Source organism: Oryza sativa, chromosome 1 (assembly GCF_034140825.1).
Source record: "Oryza sativa Japonica Group chromosome 1, ASM3414082v1".
Lineage (NCBI taxonomy): Eukaryota > Viridiplantae > Streptophyta > Magnoliopsida > Poales > Poaceae > Oryza > Oryza sativa.
In genome coordinates, this window is record NC_089035.1 from 6,509,939 (window position 1) to 6,532,249 (window position 22,311).

Below are 22,311 nucleotides of genomic sequence, written 5' to 3' on the forward strand. Positions count from 1 at the left end.
ACACAGACACTTATATCCGTCCCTATAGGCTAACCCGCTAATCTATTTATAGACCAAATAAGTGGGTAACCCGTTGGTCAACCCACTTAATTAGTCTATAGGTGGGTCCATGGTCAACCCGCCTACACTCTACGATTACGATTGAAGTGTACAATATGAGCTACTATTGGTTAATCAATTGAAGGCATTTTTCTCTGAATGATGTGTTCGGGTTTTTCATAGATTTTTGGAAGTGCATTTGATGATATTTGGCAAGACTACATATATGGTCTTCAATACCGTGGAGGTGTCTCTCCTTGAGTCCCGTTTTAGTGCACCTTGTAGCTAGCTACAACTTGCGTGGTTCCATGTGTTTGTTTGCAAGGAGTAAGGAAATTGAATACCAACTGACGATTGCAAAAGTTGGCCTGTTTGATCAGCTGCTATGCAGAATTATGCCACTGTTACTAACTGCGGCAATGAAGCGGCCTCCCCATGCATTGCGTGTACGTGACGAACCAGCTCAAGCCATTTGGTCGGAGTCTGCACACACTGCATGTATATAAGAGCTGTAATTCCCAGTATAGTTACAAGGACACACCACACACGTAATAACAAAGAGACAGTTTCAGATATTCCGTCGTCATTTCTAAAAGAAACTCAAAAAGATCAGAGGACTGCATATCTACATATGATGTTCATTCTGAACTTCGTGGTATAACGATCCAAGAACAGATGAGCTTCCCTTTCAACCTTTAGGTGCTAAAATCTGTGCCACGCCTCGAGTTGGTTTGTAGCATACTAGCAATTTTGGTCATACAACTCAACTACTCAAGCATCACATCTTTAGAACAATCAGCATGACATATTTTGGGTACTTGGCTGGGCACCATACACTTCACGTATGGGTGAAATCTTGCGACAAAACTGCTCAGGGGCAAATGTTGCTCAAATCATGAAATTCTTATGAAGCAAATGAGGATGACTCTTCAATCGACATCTGTTCTGTGGGCTTTAGGTACCAATTACGTGGGTTGCTATCCGTTGAATCGGAATTTGAAATGTACAAGACCTTGTTGTGGAACTTGTGCAGTGTTTTCCGGTGACCAATGCTTATGTAAGTAATCCCTGCAGCTTCAATCTGACTGTATAGATGACGCTGTGAAAACGAACAAAGTAGTCAGAAGCAATAATGAGTAAATGTAGGTCAGTGAATCAGTGATCACTGTATTGTTTATGCATTCATAAGCATTAAGCAGAGGTCATCAATCCTCTCTGTTTTGCCTCTAAATGAACTAAAAGCATTTATGTAATTCAGGGGGTGACGAATCCATACTTAGCATCTTTTGGCAATTCATGGTAGCTAGTGTGTTACTAGTAATTAGTAGTAACAGTATGGCAAATATAGCATCATAATAGAATTGTTAGTTATTACCTCATTCATATCATCTAGTGCACTTGTGGACTCATCAAGGAGGACTAAAGTTGGTTTTGCAAGTAACAACCGAGCAAATGCAAGACGCTGTTGCTCCCCCAGAGAGAGAACGCTGGCCCAATCATGCATAGAATCCAAACCATTGAAACGAGGCAATATATAGCCTAACTTAACAGCCTCAAGTACTCTGATCAGTTCATCAGTTGTGGGCATCTCAGACTTGGAACCAACTCCATCTGATGTGGAGACTTCAAAGGTAAGAGGGTCTGAAATTCACAAGATGGTACAACTTTAGGACTTTAGGTCATTAGGTAGATGCAAATGCATGTTCTGGAGCTTCCTGCCAGAAGTATTGTATCAAATAAACTTGAGGCAGAATGTGTGATCTCTGTATCAATACGGATTTCTATAGCTTTATACCACATCCACCAACAAAATGCAAACATTTTTAACTGTTTCATCACTATTAGGCAAAGAATGATGCAACTATAAGGATTCAAAGAAGAAAAAAAGAGCAACGGCGAAGTGAGTTTGAACGTTATAATAATTTTATACTTCACTTCTTTCAAGATGCATTATTCGAGAATGTCATAGCATTATATTTTTTTGAACAAACGTCATAGCACTGTAATAAAGTCACTTAAATTCAGAGTTACCCCATGGGGTCAGTTCTTGTCCCCATGTACATGTTTAAAATAATTGAAAGTTTTATATGATGGTATGGTACCTCTATGGCTTAAGTTGCACAGTGTATACAAAACTTTCATGTAAATGTAGTTTTCACACCGATGTGGATTCTACCAAGCAAATGGTTTGTTGTTGTGGTCTCTAACAAGAAAGAAGTTTACACTTGATTGTTCATCGTGCAATATAGGAATAATTACCTGTACTTTGAGGATCATTATTTGATGAATGACAAACATCTTCAGTCCATGTAGGATAGAGCAATTGCTGACGAAGGGTTCCCAAAACCATATATGGTCTCTGTGGAACAAAGAATATACCATTATCCCTTCTCTGCTTTGAACTTTGTAGCAGTTCTTCACCGTTTGACTGTATGTTGGATGGCTCATCAGGACCTGAATTTGATGTTTGAAGCTCCATGGAACCTCTCACATGGTATATGATGTCCCCAGTACCACTGGTCCAAAGGCCAGCCAAAGCACGTAACAAAGAGGTTTTCCCACTTCCACTGGGCCCCATTACCTAAAGGCAAAAAATGAACATTTCTCCTCTGTCAGATGGCAGTGATAACATTTATTTCTCCTATTTACAAGTAGGCGAGTAGCTAAAGAAACCAAATACCAGTAGGTGGTCCTTTTCTTTGAGTTCCATAGTGAGGTCAGTAATAAGAATGTTTCCACTCCTGGGTGTTAATAATGTCAAATTACAAATCTCAAGAACCATGGATGGATTAGATTGTGTCGGTGATCCATTGGAACTCAGTACAGTAGGACCAGTGCTCTTGAAAATTATGTTGATCCCATCAATGTTATCAGGCTTGGATAAAGATGAACCATTTCCATCCAACAGATCATCAAATTCACCTGAAGATTATTGTTCAATTAGAATAGTCTAGATATGTTAGCAAGCAATGCTGAGAGAGAAAAAGGCATCACCTAGACGATCAATAACCGCCGAGAATGCACTAATTGACTGAAACTGGAACACAATGAGAGAAAAATCACTAAGGATATGATTGAAAGCAGACACTGATTGATTTATTACTCCAAATTCAATTTTTCCTGAGAAGTACATCGGAGCAACAACTGCAGCTGGCAGGATCTGGATTAAATAACGGTAGCCATTGGTGAAAAACTCCAGATTACGAGATGCTATTAGCAATTCCTGCAAACAGAACAGGAAAAGATAATATAAATCGGCCTGCTTAGAAAAATGACTCACACATCATAAGTTTCCATCTGAACATTCAAAAAACATGGAGCTGCTGCAAAGTGACAGTTTTTCAGGGATATTAGTCTCATAAAAAGCAACTACTACTATTAGTATGGCTGAAGGTTTTGTTTTGGAATTCATAGATTATCTAACATTTGGATAAGTTTTCAAAATAACTTTTGGATACCAGTTACTAGGTGTACTATATTACTAATTCAGTTGTAAGAAGAATATTACAGCACATGTAAAACCAAAATGTTATTATTACATCATGGTTTTAATAGTATATTAATAGTATATTACATCAAACAAAAATCTGAGTATTAAAATTGGCATGTAACCCATGAAATACCACAGCCACATAAAGGAATATGTATGTTTTATATGTTCTAGGATGCTTTTAGTAGCTATGACATCCTATTCCAATACTATAAAACTAAATGTCAGAACAAACAAGTAGTGTAAAATGAATAATGATGTATGGTGAAAGAAAGTCTATACAAGCAAAGCTTACGCTAAGGTTTTCAAAAGCCCTCCTGAATCGATCCAACAAAAGTTGCAATTCATTTTCTTCACCGCCATAAAAAGCAATTGATTCAGCATTTTCTCTAACTCGGACAAGTCCATAACGAAAATCTGCTTCTTTCTTTTCTTGCATGAAGTTCAAGTTGACCAAATTCTGTCCGTACAAGAATAGCCAGCAATTAGTTTTAAAGAAAGAAAGAGTATGTTCAATGCAAGTTGGAGATAAATAATGTTGATAAGCAACTTACTTTACCAAGGAAGATACTAATTCCAGTGCCCCCAAGGGAGTAGACAATAAGAACAATGAATAATGGTGGATAGATCCCATAAAGGATGTTACTGAATGATATCAAGTCCACGGCAGCATTTAAAAATGTCAGAGAAAATGCAAGCGCGGTTCCAGTGAATGCACTGAGATCATCATTGATCCGTTGATCCGGGTTATCAATTAGTGATTGAGATTGAATCTTATAGAAAGTTCTATTTTTAAAGTAGCGCTTCATGTAATAACTTGTCATCCAAGATCGCCATCTTAAAGAAAGGGTCTCCCTTGCATAGTCTCTCAAGACAAAGAACTGCAGTATAGTGAGAGCAGAAATCAGAACACAATTATACTCATAGGAATACAGGTTGCTGATTCTGCAACACAGAAAGTACATATCCTTGATTGATAGATACAAATAGAAGTAGTAGCAATTCTAGACACACTGCTGGAAAAAAGGAACAGAAGTAAGATTCTAGAAGCTAATCCATCTAGTGGGAAAATCAGATTGCTGAATGGTTTGTGGTCATAAAAGGGGTAGTTTGCCAGATGGAGACAAGCTGCTGGGTTCCAGATCAAATAGTAACAATGAATTTTGCTAGATTCTTGAGATACATACCATAAAAAAAAGAAGAACAAGCAGAACTCAGAGATCTCCAGTGCCATGATAACAACCATTGATACTTGAAATAGCCAACTATGACAGTGTTGCCTTCCAAATATTACTCTCTAATTCTAATTATTTAACATTATTGGAACTTTTATCATCTTTGAGAATCAAAATGTACATTGACAGCAATACCAAATTTGGTAATATAGTTACATGAATGGAACTATAATATTGTGATGTTACTTACGGAAAATCTAGTGATATGTGATATAATTCTTGTATAAACAATCTAAACAAGTGATGAAAAAAGGGTTGGTCATAAGTTAGCACAATCTGATATTTTCTCAATCTGTGTCTAAGTGATACAAATAGTTGTAACAGGCTAACAGCTTGAAGAGCAATACCTACAAAAGAGCAGCAATATGCTCACCGGTATTCCTACAGCAAAACCTCCCAAGTAATACAGCAGTTGCTTGGTAAATTGTTCCTGGTCCTTGTCTTGCAAGAGAAAACACTAAATGTGTGTTAGCATAAAAAAAATAGAAGCTATTGTACATCCACTTTGGACTTTTGATGACAATGGCATGCCACCTTCAGTAACACTTGTAACAATAAAAAGCAGAAGTGTCCTTATATTTTGTCTAGTTTGAGTCTTGCAGATCCCCGAAATTTTCAAATGAGGGTGTGTCCATTTTAGTACAATAGATTTAGTGTGTACGATATAAAGGACCTCTCCCTCTCTTGTTCCCTTGCATTGTTATGTGCACTGCAAATCCGTGTGTGTAATTTTGTTCAGAACGTACAATGAATCTACAAGATAACAATTTAAACAAGACAGAACATACCAGCAAGGGCATTGTAGAAGTCACGACCCAGAAAGTTAAATCCAACACTAATTCCAGTAGTTGCTAATGTAAGAGCAAATACTGCAGCAAGCCTCAGCCTCGCTTGCACTTTATCTTCTGACCACCAGTAAGGGGCAGCAACTTTCCAAAATCTTCTAGCAAGTGTTTTGAGGTCCGTTTCAACTCTCTACCAGAACGAGATAAAAAAGACACATTAATTAGCAACAGAACAAATAGAAGCCAGACTAGCGTAAGAAGCACTAATCGCTACAGAAAGGCACTGCCTCCACCATAGATGAAAGGAAACAATAGGCATATAGCACACCACTAGCTGTTAGCCCGTAGGCCATAACATAACATGTACTGAACCAAAAACACAAATGAAGTAGTACTAATTTCTAATAAATTAGTTATAACAGCTAATAGACGACACTGCACCTTGTACACATACTAGAAATACATTTACAATCGCGGATCACAAGGCTCATACGGTTTCACGATTGACAGTTCACATTCTAAATCGAAATTACTAGTTACCACAGCCAGATTGAACCAAATGAGTGAAATGGCATAATCACAAGAGATCAGACAATTGATACTTTGGCTATGCATGTATGAATGAACATTTCAAAACGTCATCCCATCCCATGGTTGATTTCGAAGCCGACGACTGCCCACGGATAGCAAAACCCACAGCACCAATCACACCACACCACAGAAAAATCGCCAATCGGAAAAAAAAAACCTACAGCTCGCCGCGGAATTACAGCACAAACCTAAACCTCGAATTGCAGATGATGTACACCTAACGAACTCTGAACTCGCAGTTTAAGCTATAAACAAGCACCGAAGCAGATCACGCGCGCACGAACCCAAAACAAAAAAAAAAAGCACAGCGGGGAACTCCACGGAGCAGAGACACCTCCATCACCTTATCCTCGGCGCCGGGACCAGAGCCGCCGCCGTCGCCGGTGGCCTCCCCTGCGGCTGCCGCGGCGGGAGGGGCCGTGGCCCTGCGTCGCCGCCCGCGGCGGCGCATGGAGGAGGATGCCACCGCGTGGGGCCAGTGGAAGCGGGCGTGCAGCGGCAGCGGAGAACCGAAGCAAACCCCGGGGGAAACAAGCCGCCGCCGTCGCCGCGGCGGCTGTGGTGGTGGTGGTTGGAGCGGGAGGAGCAGTAGCCGCGGGGACGACGACGAAGTGGAGGGGAAGCAGCACGCGGGCGCAGCAGCAGTAGGTAACCCCATCTCCGCTCGCGTTTGGTAGCTTCTCGATTCCGCTTTTTCTTCTCCTCCTCGTGACCTCGCGTGCTCTCGCCGCGGCGAGCAATGGCGGCGAGCGGCGAGGAGAGAGAGAGAGAGGCGTAGCAGCGAGCGCCGCTCGGAGGAGTCCAGTACGAAACTACTCCGCGTCGTCCGTACCCGGTCGGTCACTGACAAGCCGGGCCCACGCGCAGCGACAGGGGAGGGGTGGGGACACGTGTCCTTCTGAGGACGACCCACCGGGTGGCTGCAGCAGCGCCACTCACGGCCTATCTGAAACTGAAACTGAACTGCAGAGAAAAACTACAGATACAGAAGATACAGAAGTCTCTAGCACAGAAGAAAATGGTATGCATTTTGGATATTCATTTCTCTTTCTTTTCATCATGGAGAAAAGGCATTAACAACTTAATCATCTTATTATTACATCAAAGTAAGAAGAATTTACAAGGGGCTCTGGCAGCGTGTTGCTAAATTGCCAGGTGCCTGCTATGCTCTCACCGAAAGTCTGAAACCGGTAAATCCAATCCAGCCTCGCTATCTAGCAAAATTTGTGTAAAAAAATCACAAACTTTGATGCTTGTTTGACAACCAGCCTTTGAATAAACGAAAGAATCATGATGAATCTGAGAATATAGCCCTTTGGCATGGTTAAGGGGGGTTAGCCTTGTGACTTGTGAGAATGTTCACTTCAGTTCATGTATCCACGGCAGTTAAGAGCTTTACACAGACAAGGGACCCTGCAGTCCTCGGACTCGTCAGGGTCAAACAAGTAGTCATAGCTGCACACAAGAGGGAGAGACGGATCAGAAAATTGTAGAGATCCATAGCTTCAGGAATGGAGACAGTTAGCTGTACTCTCAAGGTATAAAAGGGGCATCAGGACAGGGCAGGGTAAGGAGCAAATTACGTTAGTTCTTCGCCAGCGGAGACGTCTCTTTTGGCGATAAGAATTATCTGGCTCTTTTCATCGCCAACACTCATGATCCTTGCGTAGCAATTAGGCATACACTGAAAGCGATGACGATAATGTTTAGCTGTTATATTTTGTTGGGCTATTAAGGTAGAGAGAAGATGCAAATGGGAAACCCAAAGTATTACCGAGTGATTAATTAGGCGGGCTATGTTCCCTTTCTCTGTTGCATCAACGACAACGTCTTCGCTGATCTTGAACAGCTGCAGTGCAAAAGAAAGAATCATCACCATCACACATAGTTAAGATGTGGTATTTCCAGTAGATCAGTGACCTATCTGGAAATCATTGCATTATTCACAGGTAGAACTGCCTAAATAATTCAAGTCAAAAGTAGAACAGATGACCTCCACAAAATAACACAGTGAACAACTTACATAACAATCTTTCTTCTCCCTGTGATATCGTGCTTCCCTCAAATCTGCAACACTACGTCTAACTTGGTCACCGCGATATTCGATAACCTAGCACAAAAGTGGTCCATTGACATGTTAAGAACAGGCTCCTAGTATTTGGATGCACAACAAACAACAGAACTGGAATGCTAACTATTTACCATGATAAACTATTGGGTTTTATTGGAAAAAATGCATATAACTTAAATGGCATACCATTTGCCCCTCCTGGATTTTCTTAGCAGCAAAGAGTCCCCATCCATGTATTCCAGATCGACCACAAGAGACCCTTTTGTTTTCTATTTTCTGAAATCATCAAACATTTAGTGTATCAGTATGCTGAAATCAAATATTAAAAAGAACAATCCGTCAGAAACTAAACCTGTAAATACCGAAGTCGTTCTCTAAAAGTTGCGAAGGATTTTTCATCCTTTTGATCCTGTTAACAAGTGGGGGTAAGATGCATAAGTTCTCGCATTCAATGGTTGCTGGAAGAAAGACAATACAGTAGTTAGAATGGGATAGTTACCATGCAAGCGTTCAAACCCTCAATTGACTCTTGGGAATGATGTCGGGGTCCCATTATTCTGTGGGCAATTGCCTCTCCTGGTTCTTTCTGGAACATGCAGAAAATTTAGTGCTAGAGCTAGCTTATAACAGAAACAAAACCTAGGCAGATCCATATTCATCCATATGATAGACATCCTATTATTCCAAAAGAACTGTATATAACTGCCACTAAGAGTCCCATCCTTTGAACATGCAAAACCAAGGATAGATTACAGCATGAGAAACCCATGCAGACAAGAATCTAAATTGCTTGGATGAACTAAGAATTTTACATAAACTAAAAAGGAAACTACCAAAAGGAGAAAGAACATAAAAAGTCTAAAGGATGGGCTACAAAGAATTACAAAATGAAAGTGGACAGTGTAACAAATTCGTGAATTATCCCTGCCAATTAACTATATCTTTTATTGTATTGGGAGGCAGTGACGGAGCCATGTATTGTCAGCTGACGCCACAGCTTTTTTTGCAAATACCATTGTGAGTCTCATTTTTTTACATATAAGTCCATTGAAATTTACAAAAATGACCCCCACTAAAATATAATGCAATGGTATTTGACCCCACAGGGTAAAATTCCTGGCTCTGCTACTGTTGGGAGGAGCAACAGAACAAAACAGAATAGGGGCGTCATAAAATACCTTATTTTTCAGCATTTCATAAGGTAGGCACCTTGCAGCTGGACAGTCAGAAATTTTAGCAGGAAGGACTTTCTCCTGTAGATTCTCTTTCCTGACAAGTCTTGTACCACTCTGTTTCTCATTATTTTGGGGCAAAAATTTGGTTGAGAAAACTCCTTCAGGCGTCTTAACTATCAAGACATTATCTGGGTCAGGAGTACTGCAAAGGGTCAGTAGAACAGGTGTAAGTAACACGAATTTGTGCCACTTAATCCTTTAAGGTAGAATTGCCACTCCCACAAATAACTGAGACAACAGAACTGTTCCAATATCTTGTCAATTTAATGCATCAGATTACTATTGATTTTGCTCAAAAAAGAATGTATCGCTATGCTACTAAGATGAACAACAAAAAGAAAGAACAAGGTCTGGAAAATAAGAGTCATGACTCATGAGCCTATATTGGAACTATTATTTTTAATGGAAACAATTTGATGAATTGATATATATTTGAACAGAGGGTGAGACAGTAAGGTGAAAAAAAATTACCTGTGAAATGCACAGTAGGAAACCATTCTTGTTATGTTCCTTCCATTTTTTTCAGAGTATTGCAACTACAAGCAACAGAAAAACATCGATTATGATAAACTGTATCCAGCTGTGCATTAATGAAGAAACAATTGACTAATAAATTAACATCAAATGATACAGAATAAATTTTAAACAAATGTACAGGTCACGCTTCAATGGAATAGCTTATATGGAAAAATGAAGCATAAGGCTTGCGCTCTTCAAAGCAACAGTACACAGAATCAATTCAAAAACCAAGCGGGCGAGTACAAGTGCACAAAACTCTCCCAGACAAGCATCATAAGACTCGTAAGTCACAAAATGAATTTATTTTTTATTTAAGCAAGAAAAGGGTTCCCACAGTCTACCTCCATGCGATATCCTGCTCTTGATGCACACATTGCATGATAATAAGTAGAGCACTTGTAGCACTGAGTGCAGGCACCATGCATCTGCTTGCATATAACACATGCCTGGAATTCATATGACAACATAGTGTAAATAAACATCACGACAGGAATTCAACAAATAAACAGACAATAAATATCCAATGCATAACATTATATACAAAATAACAATGAGAAATCTTAACCTTCTTAAAGTACTCTGAAGGGATGCTCAATATGCCCATGGCTGGCTCCATTGTCTCATCAACAGGAAAAGAGACTTTAGGTTGAAACCAGGCACATGTAACATGAACCCATAGTTGGTCAATATCTGTTGGCTTGAGAGCACCGCCTAAAGCAATTAAAAAAGAAAAGGTGAATACTGATAGCATTAAAAAATAATATAATGCAGCGAACCAAGACTAGGAAAAATGGACACCAAGCACCACTGCAATTTAATCAAATGGGGTACATCATATAAACATAATATAAGGAACACTGGAAAGCCTCAGAAAAAAATGTGAGGTATCAGTATCATTCAATACTGTGATGACATACAACATCATGGCAGGAATGATACCTTTGACAGGACAAAGACAACATTCTCTTTTTTGTTTCGGCAATTCACATGCTCGACAGACCCAATTTGTAAAATCTTGTACATCACGTGCTCCATAGCACTCTTGGTGGACAGCTATTTGGCATCTGCACATAAAGATTTTGGACAAGTTTTTCAGCTACACGCAGTCCTAAAACATATAATGAATCCATAAACTAAGGGTGTCAAAAAAACCTCAAAGATTAGCAGGAAATACCTGTTGCAAATAATAATTTTATTGTAGTCCCAATCCTCAACCCATCGACAAACAGCACAACGTTCAGTTGTCCATCTAGCATTGACAGGTCTAAAAGAATTTGCTGCAAGCATCAAATTCATTTGTTGTGAAACAAGTTGCACACACCAACTGCAGAAACCAACATAAACTCAAGAGCCAATGTACCTAGCAATTTCAGCAACTCTTCTTTATTAATACTTGGTGTAGAAGACTTCACATTTGCGCAGGGAATATCATCCAACTGAAGGTCAGACAAACATGAAAGAAGTCATATCAAGTTCTCATACCTTTGAATTTTATTGAAAACTAGGTGAATTCAAGTTTAGCGATCATTATAGACCACCAACTTTCAGATAAATGAAGATCTTAAAGGCTTACCAAGGTTACCAATGGATCCCCATTGCTCTTAAGTTTAACGCTCATCTTCCAGTTCTTCTTCCTTGAACCAGTATGTCTCTCCCACTCACTCAGACTCATCAGCCTTTCTTTGCAAGAATTACATTGGCATAGTATCCTGCCAATAACAATACAAAGTCAATACCAACAGTTGCACCAGCCACAGCCACATCAGGAAATCAGTTTATAGTCCTTTAGAAAGAAAGGAATACATGAATTTCTTTAATATTGAACAATCGACCTTTCAAATGTTGTTTTTCTTATTGAGCCTTCTAAGCCTTGTGGCACAAAATATCCAATATGGCTAAATTGGTTAAGTGTCAATTTTCATGCCAGATGAATGAAACAAAAGAGAAATATATGCCCCTAGGAAAATAACCTATCACCTAAATCTAGTAGTCCTTCAAAGAACATATGACTCTACATGATATGGGGGATTGAGAAATAAAACACGCTAAAATCACTTAAAGAGTATTGATATCCATGTAATAAGCTTAAAGAAGCATGCTGGCTGTAGATTAAATAGAAGATATGCAGAATACATACATGTGCTTCTTAGGTAAATACATTCCGTCCATCCCAAAGCAGAACACAGGTATCATTTCCGGCAGTTTTTCCTTAGAAGTGCTAGCACATCTGTGTATAGATACATTAGAAAGTGGCATGCTTATAATCATTTGAGTAACGTTAAATAGAAGTCAATAGGTTGGATGAAAAAATTAAATAACTCACTCTGAACTGTTCGGAGTGTTCATTTGTTCAACAGGAGGTACTGTCTTGCGTTTTGATTTGCAATCTGGACAGAAGTAATCGGCATTTTCTAAGTCCTATAAAACAGTACTGGAGTCAGCAAATTATATACAGTTATTATTCGTAGAACTGTTCGATATCTGTGTCAAACAATAGGATAAAAAATATAAACATCAAAACAAAAGAAGCAGATTACCTCCATGTTGATGCATGTTAGGTCACATTCTACGTGAACCCAAATTTGACACTCATCACAACAAACCTGCAAAGAAGGGTGTTGCAGGTTGTGAGCCTTGACCCATGGACAAATCAAGAGAACATGTAGAATATAACAGCGACGAAACACATATATTTCTAAGCTCTTACCCAATTTCCACCATCTGTGTGGTGCCAGATTTTCTTGCATATGCCACAGTACTGCTTTGACTGCAATAGCTGCAGATATAATAAAATTTGCACACATAAGGCACCATAAAAACAGAAAACAGTAATGGAACACACAAAAACCCATCTCAAATGTACGGCCGCATACCTTATCACAGTGTCTACAGAGTAACTGCTCTCCCGCTTGCTTCTTTTTCTTCGCGATCTTGGGTGGAACACGATTACCACAACTATCACAACATCCAGTTGATTTGCCAACAACCTGCAGTGTTGATTAGATTGCGGCTCAGCTGAAAGTTGTAATAAGGCAGTCACAAGCTCATATCTTTACATTTGTGATGCATCCGGAACTTACCTGAGCCTCCGATTGACATTCCTGGTCATTGTTAGAACCACTCCCTTCCTGTAACCCGTCAGGGACAGACTGGTCATTGACAGACTTCTCTAGTGAGCACCCCTCATCCATTTCGAGCTCACAAAACCCACGCTCAGCAAGGAAAGCCTCCTCAATTGCTTGACGGAATCTGTTTGCCTTGAGTTTATACAAAGCCTGACCCTGAAACCTGGGAGACCAAAGAAATTTCAGATAGCACGCAGGTAAATAAATCCCCATAGCAGCATTTTTTTTAAAAAAAAACGAACGTATGCCAGTAGCTTACCGGTCTAAGTAGTCCACAAATGGAAAGATCATCCCTTGCTTAATCCATCCATAGTCCTGCGATGCAAAGAAATACAGTACTGTAAGTTGACGCAAACCAAAAAAAAAAAAACAGAAAGGGACTGTTTGGCCCATGCGACACATGGTTTACCCTGTTTCAGTTGCACTTCGTGGAACTCTTATTCCACATTTAAATTCAAAAAAAAAATCACATTTAAATGTTGGGTTGTGGATTTCAAGGACAAAACAAAAACCAACACCCCACAAAGCTTACCCTGCCATGCCCGCCAGAAGAGAATCCAAAGAACATGACGCAGAGTGCACCCGGGATGCAGGAGTTCAACACGACCGCTGGCGCGTGGAGCAGTGGGTCAATCACCACCGCAGGCCATGCTGGGCACTTCTTCCCGGACCTCGCCCACACGACATCACCCAGCACGAAATCCTCCGGCCAGTAAAAATCCTCCTTTTTATCGCCGCCCTCCCTCTTCGGCTTGCACTCCACCACCACCACGGGCTTCCCCTCCGGCGCCACGCTCCCGCCGGCATTGCTCAGCGACGTCACCACGCTGCCGCTGAACCCGCTGGAGCTGCTGCTCCTGCGGATATTCCTGCACGCCCGGTACAGCTCCTCCTCCGTCTGCGCCGGCCGCTCGTCGCCGGGCCACACCGCGGTCTCCACGGCGCCGAAGGCCGCCGCCGTCGCGCCTTGTTGCTCCACCGCGCGCACCTCCACATCGTACACCTCCCCGTCCCCGCCCTCCCGCGCGGCCGCCTTCTTCGCGGGCCTCCCCTTCTTCGCGGGCGGCAGCGGCAGCGACACCACCGAGTCCCTAAACCGCGAGGGGACCACCCGCTCGCGGCGGCGCTTGGCGGGCACCACCGCCGCGCCGCTCCCCTCACCACCCCCGGCGGGGGGGGTGGGCCCCTCCTCCATCTCCAACTCCCCGGGGAGGGGGACGACGGCGGCGGCGGTGCAGCGCTTGAGCGGGATGCGGGACGCGAGCATCCCCGCCGCGCCGAAACAAAACCCTAGAATTGAACTCCCTTCCTCCCCCCAACTCGTCGGTGGCCAAATCCTCCGCGTGTTAGGGTTCCGAGTTTCCGACCGCTGGGGCCGAGGGATTTTAAGGATCTCGGCGGGGGAATCCGAGTGCGGTTCGGAGGCGAGGCGAGGGCGAAAAATTTGGGTTCCCTCGCAGGGAGGGGCTCGGGTTTTGAACGAAAATTTCGAACGCGATGTCGGGGGGACGAGGCGGAGGCGAGAGGTGGGGGAAGACGACTCGTCGGCGCGCGGCGGGGGGATGAGATGGGAGGCTGACAGGTGGGGCCGTGACGGCGTGAGGTAGTGGGGAAAAGGGTTTTTTCGCGCGGATCTTGGGGGGGGGGGGGGGGGGTGTTTGTGGCGCGCGGGGAGGCGGAGCTCTAGTCGGGCAACGAATTTCTGGGTCGTTTCAGTTTTCGACGTGGATAAGGTGTGACGCACGCAAGATGTGTACCGTACCACCTTTTGAAACAGGTCAGACGACTGAAAGCGTACTCCCTCCGTAAATAAAAAAAAAAAATAAACCTTAAGTTTTCGTGTCCAACATTTAGCTATCCGTCTTATATGAAATTTTTTTATAATTAGTATTTTCATTGTTGTTAGATGATAAAACATGATTAATATTTTTATGCGTGACTTGTCTTTTTAATTTTTTTCATAATTTTTTCAAATAATACAGGCGGTCAAATATTAGACACGGAAATCTAGGATTTGTCTTTTTTTTTACGGGAGGAGTACATGTGAACATGTCGCTTGTTCACGGAATAAGCCAAACGGTATATTTACAAATGAATAATAATCTTGTGAATAAAACTTTTATATAAATGTTCTTAGAGACATAAAAGCAAAGGCTGAAAAATAAACTTCGATAAAAAAAAACCTTAAAATCAGCTCTAAATTTAAAATTGAAAATTCATAACTAATAAGCATAAGCGAAAAGATGATGTCCATGGGCTCTCGTCCGGGCTTTGAACTCTTTGATGAGCACTGTGGGCACCTCTCGGGTTTGAGCACCAGATAACAGAATGGTACTTACCAGCAAATTTTAGCATTTTTTTTGGGTCGAAATTAAATTATTCGAAACCATTTGAGGTTTTACTCGGGATATACTTTTTGAAACATCAAAATTTCACAGTTCCCACTCGATTTTCATCAAAAACGTATACGCCTTAGTTGAGCAACATAAAGGCATTAAAAGGAAAATAACGGCAAAAGAAGTACTCATAGGATATCTCAAAATATGTTTAGATAAGCTCTGTATTCAGTACTAGGATATATTCCGTTCAACTAAAATCTCTTCTATTTTGCAAGGGAGAGAATAGCACAAACGGAGAGAGTGGTAGTACTTTACATAACATTGCATCAATGATGAACAAAATGATGGCACCAACATCTCCTTACCCGAAGCTCCCCTTCCTCCATTCAAAGTTTCCGAAGGGCCGAGCTATATATTTTTTTATTGAAAAAAAGTAAAAAATTTCAACATCTATTTATACTGTAAATTCTACTACCTCCATCCAAAAAATATAACCAAAATATAAGACATAACCACCACTATAAAAAATAATTATTACCACATTCTTATTTGGATCATCTTAACAAATATAATACATGCACCTGATATGATTAAAGATCATGAGGGCAAAGGATTAAAAAACGAATTTAGAGGAAACAAGGGTAACAGTTAAACGTGTATGCATGTGTGTCTTGTATTACAATGTAACATAAAAAAGGTTGCGCCTATTACAATGTAAGATTTACCCCTAATACAATGTATACTTGTATGATAAATTTAATAGTTACGATGTAAGATACTAAGATATACTCCTAACAAAAAAGCGACATAAATATGTACTATGACTTATATATCTTGATCATGAAAATGCCATCAAAGCAATAGTTATATAGCTAACTTAGCTCCATAATTCTGTAGTAATAGTTTAGGCCAAGTTAACAACAACAACAAAGTACTAAAATACTTGGTAAGAGAGAGAGACAAGTTCATCCACCCCATATAAAATCAACCTAGTATCATATGTGATACGTCATAGTATTATAAAATCAACCTAGTATCATATGTGATACGTCGTAGTATTATGAATCTAAACATGTATTATATTATTTTTTTTATGAAACAAAAATAATATTAGATGGACTCACGTTAATGTCTTATCCAGGTAGCTAACATTTTGCAACGGACAAACAGAGCGATCCGATGGCCAAACAATCCACTGAAATCTAAGCAGAGAATCTAGCAGACAACTTTTTTGATCTCCATTGTTCTTCCAAGCGGGTTGGTGTCAGGATGGGGAAGAGAGCTGACAAGGGCAATTTTATCATTATTTAATGCTCCCTCGTCCCAAAGTGCTTAGTTTTCCATATCCAAAGTTAAATTATCCGTCTTATTTATTTTTTTTACGATATTAAATGATAAAACATAAATATTACTTTATAGGTGACTTATTTTTTAAAATATTTTCGTAAATATTTTAAATAAGACAGACGATTATACGTTGGACACGGAAACCTGCAGCTACACTTAGAGTATCCACGATGTAATGCAAAAGTAGTCTATAAGCAATATAATATTTCATTCAGCCACCTAGCAATATTGTTGAAGTAGTCCACAGCAAAGAAATAACAAGAACTACCCATAAGCATATGGGTTGCTCATAGAGAATAAAATATATTATTTGTCTCTACTTTCTCTTTCAATATTATTTGCTATCTATATACATTGTGAAAGGCTACAATAGTTCTCATATATATTGTTTTCCCTTATATATAAGGGCATGCTCAATGTATATGGACTACCTTAGTATTATGGTGGGACCCACTAAAACGTGTTATCATGTCCACAATGTATATGTTGAGAGAGGATATTAAAGTGGATCCCACAAACCCAAGATTAGCCATTGAGAGAGGGAGAGAGAGTAACACTACCATGAGAGAGGAAGGAGTAATATATTTTTTATTCCTTGTGGATGGTCTTTATGCATATGGCTAGCTCAAGCAAATGCCACCTATAAGAACTACTCTCACAATGTATAAGATTCACTTTAGAGGCTTAAGACCCATTCTTATATTCACATTGTGGCTGCCCTAACAAACTCATGTATTTTCGATGTTAGATTCTATAATTTCCTACATTCCTTCCAAGTATAAGGGTAAGAGGGGCATTTTCATAACGGTATATATATATATATATATATATATATATATATATATATATATATATATATATATATAAGGAAATGAATAGAAGTGTAGAACCTAGGGACGAAATGAGTACAAGGAGTTTTCTGCAATGGTAAGCAAGTATGTTGTTCATTATTATACAAGTGACCAATCTTACGAAGTCACTTGGATAAATAAACAGGTCAAAATAATGTTGAATTTACACGTGTGATTATACCCTGCAGCGCAAGCTACTTGTATGCTTTTTAAATAACCAAATAGAAGTATAGGTCTTAGGACCCCAGTCACCCCACACAAGAGTATAAAGGCTAAATTTTAGATGCCAGTGATACAACATGGAGTAGATAAATAGAGTTATGAAGTGATGAAAGTCCCAAGAACTGTCAAACTACATTACTTCGGTGGCTAAACATACAACAGCATAAGCATTTCAAATAATTAATATTTACAACATATATGCATGCATGGTTTATGTACAACATACACGCTGGTTTGTGCCTTTGTGGATACTACATTGCGGATAGGGATCCTAGTACAGGCTTTCTAGTTGGTAGGTCACATTGTCACAGAGAAAATAGTGATTACAGTTTATGGACAATGCTATTTTCTAAAGCACGTCTAACAAAACAACATGACGGCACCAGAACCCGTTTGACCATATCACAATACAGTTTCAGTACCAGTGTACCACCCTCACTAGTCCCTACATACTACATGTCTGCACAAATGACAAATATTAGTTCCAACTATCACAGTTTCAACAGACTTTCAAGGAAATTAACTCACTCTGAACTGTTAGGGGTGTTCATTTGTTCAACTGGAGATATTCTTGCGTTTTGATTTGCAATCCGGACAGAAATAATCAGCATTTTCCAAGTCCTATAAAATTATATTCAGTTATTCATTCATAGAAATACTTGATATAGATGCCAAACGACTAAAAAATATCAACATTGAAACAAAAGAAGCAAATTACCTCCATCTTGATGCATGTCTGGTCACATTCTACATGAACCCAAATTTGACACTCATCACAACAAACCTGCAAACAAGTGTGTCACTGTGTTGCAGGTCATGTCCTTGACCCCTAGACCAATCAAGAGAACATGTAGAATATAGCAACAACAAAGCACATATGTTTCTAGCTCTTACCCAATTTCCACCATCTGTATGGTGCCAAATTTTCTTGCATATGCCACAGTACTGCTTTGACTGTAATAGCTGCAGATATAATAATGTTTACACGCATAAGGCAAAATAAAAACAGAAAATGAAATGGAACACACAAAAACACCTCTCCAATGTCCAAGCAACATACCTTATCACAGTGCCTACAGAGTAATCGTTCTCCCGCTTGCTTCTTTTTGCTTGCTATCTTGCATGGAAGACGATTACCGCAAATATCACATCCAGGTGATTTGCCAACAACCTGTAGTACAGTTGATTAGATCGCAGCTCAGTTGAAAGCTGTACTAACAAATGAGGCAGTCACAAGCCCATATCTTTGAAGTTGTGCAGCATCCATCCAATTACCTGAGCCTCCGATTGGCATTCCTGCTCATTATTAGAACCAGACCCTTCCAGTAACCCGTCAGGGATGGACTGGTCATTGACAGACTTCTCTAGTGAGCACCCCTCATCCGTTTCGAGCTCAAAAAGGCCACGCTCAGCAAGGAAAGCCTCCTCAATTGCTTCACGGAATCTGCTTGCCTTGATCTTATATAAAGTTTGGCCCTTAAACCTGGGAGACGAGAGAAATTTCAGATACCACGCAGGTAAAGAAAGAAAAGCCCCATTCACCACGCAGCTTACCTATCTAGGTACTCCACAAAGGGAAAGATCAACCCTTGCTTAACCCATCCATAGTCCTACAAAGAAATGCAGTAGTGTGAGTTGATGGAAGCCAAGAAAAAAAATAACAGAAAGGGGATGTCTGGTATCCCTCACATGGTTAACCCTGTTTCAGTTGCTCTTCGCCGTATTCTTGTCTAAGTTGAGTTCTATCAAGGACAAAGCAAAAAAACAAAAAACAAAAGAACACCCCGAATGCTTAACCAGAAAGTTGTGGTGAATAATCTTGTGATCTTTCCTTGTGTTGGCGTTCAGTAGTTTGTGTGTGCTTCTGTTTTATTAAGCCTGTGTTTTATGACCTGTTGAGTTGCGTTGTATTTGGTTGAATTGGTGTAATAATTAGTTGTAGCTCTTTGAGTAGATGCCGAGATTCTATTCCATTATCTAAAAAAGGAAGTTGTGGTGAATTACCCTGAGGCCGCTATTAGAGTATCCGAAGAACATGACGCAGAGTGCACCCGGGATGCAGGAGTTCAAGACGACCCTTGGCGCATGAAGCAGTGGATCAATCACCAGCGCAGGCCATGCCGGGCACTTCTTCCCCGACCTCGCCCACACAACATCCCCGAGCACGAATTCCTCCGGCCAGTAGAAATCCTCTTTCCTCTCGCCGCCATCGCTCTTCGGCTTGCACTCCACCACCACCGTGGGCTTCCCCTCCGGCCGCCCATTCCCCCCGCCGCCGCCGGCATTGCTCAAGGACGTCACCGCGCTGCTACCGCTGAAGATGCTGCTGCTGAAGCTACCGGAGGTGGAGGTGCTGCTTCTCCTGATGTTCCTGCACGCCCAGTACAGCTCCTCCTCCGTCTGCACCGGCCGCTCGTCGCCGGTCCACAGCATGCCGGGATCCCCTTCTTCCAGCTCCACGTCGTAGAGCTCCCCGTCCACAACTCCCCCCTCCGCCGCGGCCTCCGCGGGCTTGCCCTTCTTCGCGGCGGCCGTCGGGAGCACCAGCACCGAGTCCTTGAACCGCGACGGTAACACCCGCTCGCGGCGGCGCTTGGCCGGCATCATCATGCCGCTCCCCTCTCCGGCAGGGGGCGGCTCCCCCATCTCTCCCCGGCGACGGCGGCGGCGACGGCTCAGCGATTGAGCGGGATGCGGGACGCGAGCATCGCAACCAACCCCGGGGGGGAGACAAACCCTAGAATCCCCGGCTCGGTTGGCCAGCCAATCCGCGGGGCTCCGGGATCTCGACTCCTGGGAGAGGAAATCGAGGAGGCAACGCGCCGGCGCCGGGCGGGGCGGCGGGCGAGAGAATTTTTGGGATCTCTCCGGTACTCCGATCGAGCTCGAGGGATGGGGGGATGCGGCGCGATGTCGGACAGGAAGCGAGGTGAGTGAGCCTGCCGAGGTAGAGGCAGTGAGGCAGGGTGGGGGAAGGAAGACGACGACGACGACGAATCTGGCGCCGGGGAGATGAGACGAGAGATTGGCCGCGTGGCAGCAGTTCGGTTACGTGGCAATCTTGTCAATAAATAAACTACTAGTAAAAGAAAGTATTTATGGAGAAAAATACATTTCATCTGTTTTATATCGTAAAGCCGTTTTAACTTTTTTCTTAAGTTTAACTAAATTTATAAAAAAATCTAGCAACATTTTTAACATAAAACAAATAAACTATCAAAATATATTAAATTTTAGTTTTAATAAAAACTAGTTTGATGTTATAGATATTGCTAAGTTTTTCTACAAATTAGAAAAAATGCCCGTGCGTTGCAACGGGTGAATGTTATTTTAATCTTATTATTGTTATATACGGTTTAATTAAGGTGAAATTTACTGTGGGAATTCGCTTAAAATCATGAGCTTTAATTAGAATCCGATTGTCTGAAGTTATCATGCGAGTTTTTTAAAGAGATTTCTTATACGACTCTTATGTATTTTCAAAAGCAAACGGACTTAATAAACAACTCGAATACGGATATTTATTTCTAAAAGTGAACGAACTTGAAAACCGACTCATACACAGATGACGTACCAAAACACCAGCAAAAACATCTTCAATTCTTATAATAATAGAGATTTGGTCAAACTTAAAAGCTAGGAAAAAAATTAAAATGACTTATAATATGAAATGGAGCATGTACTCTTTATAACTAACTTTACATGTCATCCTCTACTTATCTTCTCTTCCTCTCTTCCTACTTCTCTCGATCTTGCTCCTCGTAGCCCCATCATTATTATTGTCGCCACTTTCCTATCACCTTACATGATTTGCTCGTCCTTGTAAAAAATCCCTTTGCCACAAGCTGATGTCGTTGCAGCCATCGACAAGTCAAATAGCCAATGTCGTCTATAAGCTCACCGGTACTACCCTTCATCAGAGTTTGTGCATTTTTCACTGGATCGCATAGAGATGGAATGCTGAGCTAGAGCGAGAGGTGGCTATAGCTTCACCCTCGATGTGTCCATGAGGTCGCCGCCGGCGTGAGGTGGCTAGATCTAGTCGTTGCAACACCACTAGATCTAAAGGTTGTGTGGCCATGAATCGAGTTAGCAAGGGCGAAACAATATAGGGTATTGGTCGCCTCAAGCTCATGGGAAGGGGTGTGTCATTTTTACCGTTGCCTTGAGCCATCCAAATCTTAGATACGTGAGATCATCTTCGTCATTTCGGTGGCCTACTACCGGAACATGGTTGTTGCATATATTCCATCGGCACAATGACATGGAGCCCCACCATGCAACACAAGGTAGGTGTTAAGAGGCTGAGCTGTAGACTTGCGGTGCATGTCTTGCCAGAAAGCTCAATGGAGCCAGTGGACTTAGCATGTGTTATTTGGCGGTTTCATGAAAGCACAGCACACACATTAGCGTGTTTAGTAAGGAAAAAATATACATGTCCAACTGAACCAATTCTCTAGCT

At 41.3% G+C, this 22,311-nt stretch overlaps 3 protein-coding genes across 4 annotated transcripts; all 3 read right to left on the bottom strand.

Moving 5' to 3' along the window:
• Positions 1–510: 510 nt before the first annotated feature.
• LOC4324587 (ABC transporter D family member 2, chloroplastic) lies at positions 511–6,959 on the bottom strand. Of its 2 annotated transcripts, none has more exons than XM_015756375.3 (10): positions 6,484–6,959; positions 5,553–5,739; positions 5,138–5,205; positions 4,084–4,410; positions 3,825–3,989; positions 3,034–3,262; positions 2,720–2,961; positions 2,299–2,620; positions 1,415–1,680; positions 511–1,138 (listed from the first exon to the last, which is right to left on the bottom strand). In XM_015756375.3, exons 1-10 carry the CDS (start codon positions 6,796–6,798, stop codon positions 944–946), a joined length of 2,316 nt encoding a protein of 771 aa, XP_015611861.1. In that variant the 5' UTR covers positions 6,799–6,959; the 3' UTR covers positions 511–943. The 2 variants fall into 2 exon arrangements, with proteins under 2 accessions (XP_015611861.1, XP_015611868.1); XM_015756382.3 differs by having other exon boundaries at positions 5,138–5,221.
• Positions 6,960–7,151: 192 nt separating this feature from the next.
• Positions 7,152–14,446, bottom strand: LOC4324588 (histone-lysine N-methyltransferase ATX5). The gene is made up of 23 exons (XM_015756364.3): positions 13,623–14,446; positions 13,350–13,405; positions 13,046–13,253; positions 12,839–12,952; positions 12,673–12,741; positions 12,503–12,568; positions 12,289–12,383; positions 12,103–12,192; positions 11,539–11,674; positions 11,326–11,401; positions 11,140–11,242; positions 10,905–11,029; positions 10,531–10,676; positions 10,307–10,411; positions 9,918–9,982; positions 9,390–9,588; positions 8,711–8,797; positions 8,564–8,620; positions 8,398–8,487; positions 8,164–8,250; positions 7,915–7,989; positions 7,724–7,824; positions 7,152–7,595 (listed from the first exon to the last, which is right to left on the bottom strand). The coding sequence occupies exons 1-23, from the start codon at positions 14,355–14,357 to the stop codon at positions 7,505–7,507; spliced, it is 2,976 nt and encodes a 991-aa protein (XP_015611850.1). The 5' UTR covers positions 14,358–14,446; the 3' UTR covers positions 7,152–7,504.
• A 3,551-nt stretch (positions 14,447–17,997) lies between these two features.
• Positions 17,998–20,890, bottom strand: LOC4324589 (histone-lysine N-methyltransferase ATX3). The gene is made up of 8 exons (XM_015756395.3): positions 19,854–20,890; positions 19,404–19,459; positions 19,125–19,332; positions 18,910–19,020; positions 18,744–18,812; positions 18,568–18,633; positions 18,378–18,470; positions 17,998–18,309 (listed from the first exon to the last, which is right to left on the bottom strand). The coding sequence occupies exons 1-7, from the start codon at positions 20,493–20,495 to the stop codon at positions 18,405–18,407; spliced, it is 1,218 nt and encodes a 405-aa protein (XP_015611881.1). The 5' UTR covers positions 20,496–20,890; the 3' UTR covers positions 17,998–18,309; positions 18,378–18,404.
• Positions 20,891–22,311: the final 1,421 nt, after the last annotated feature.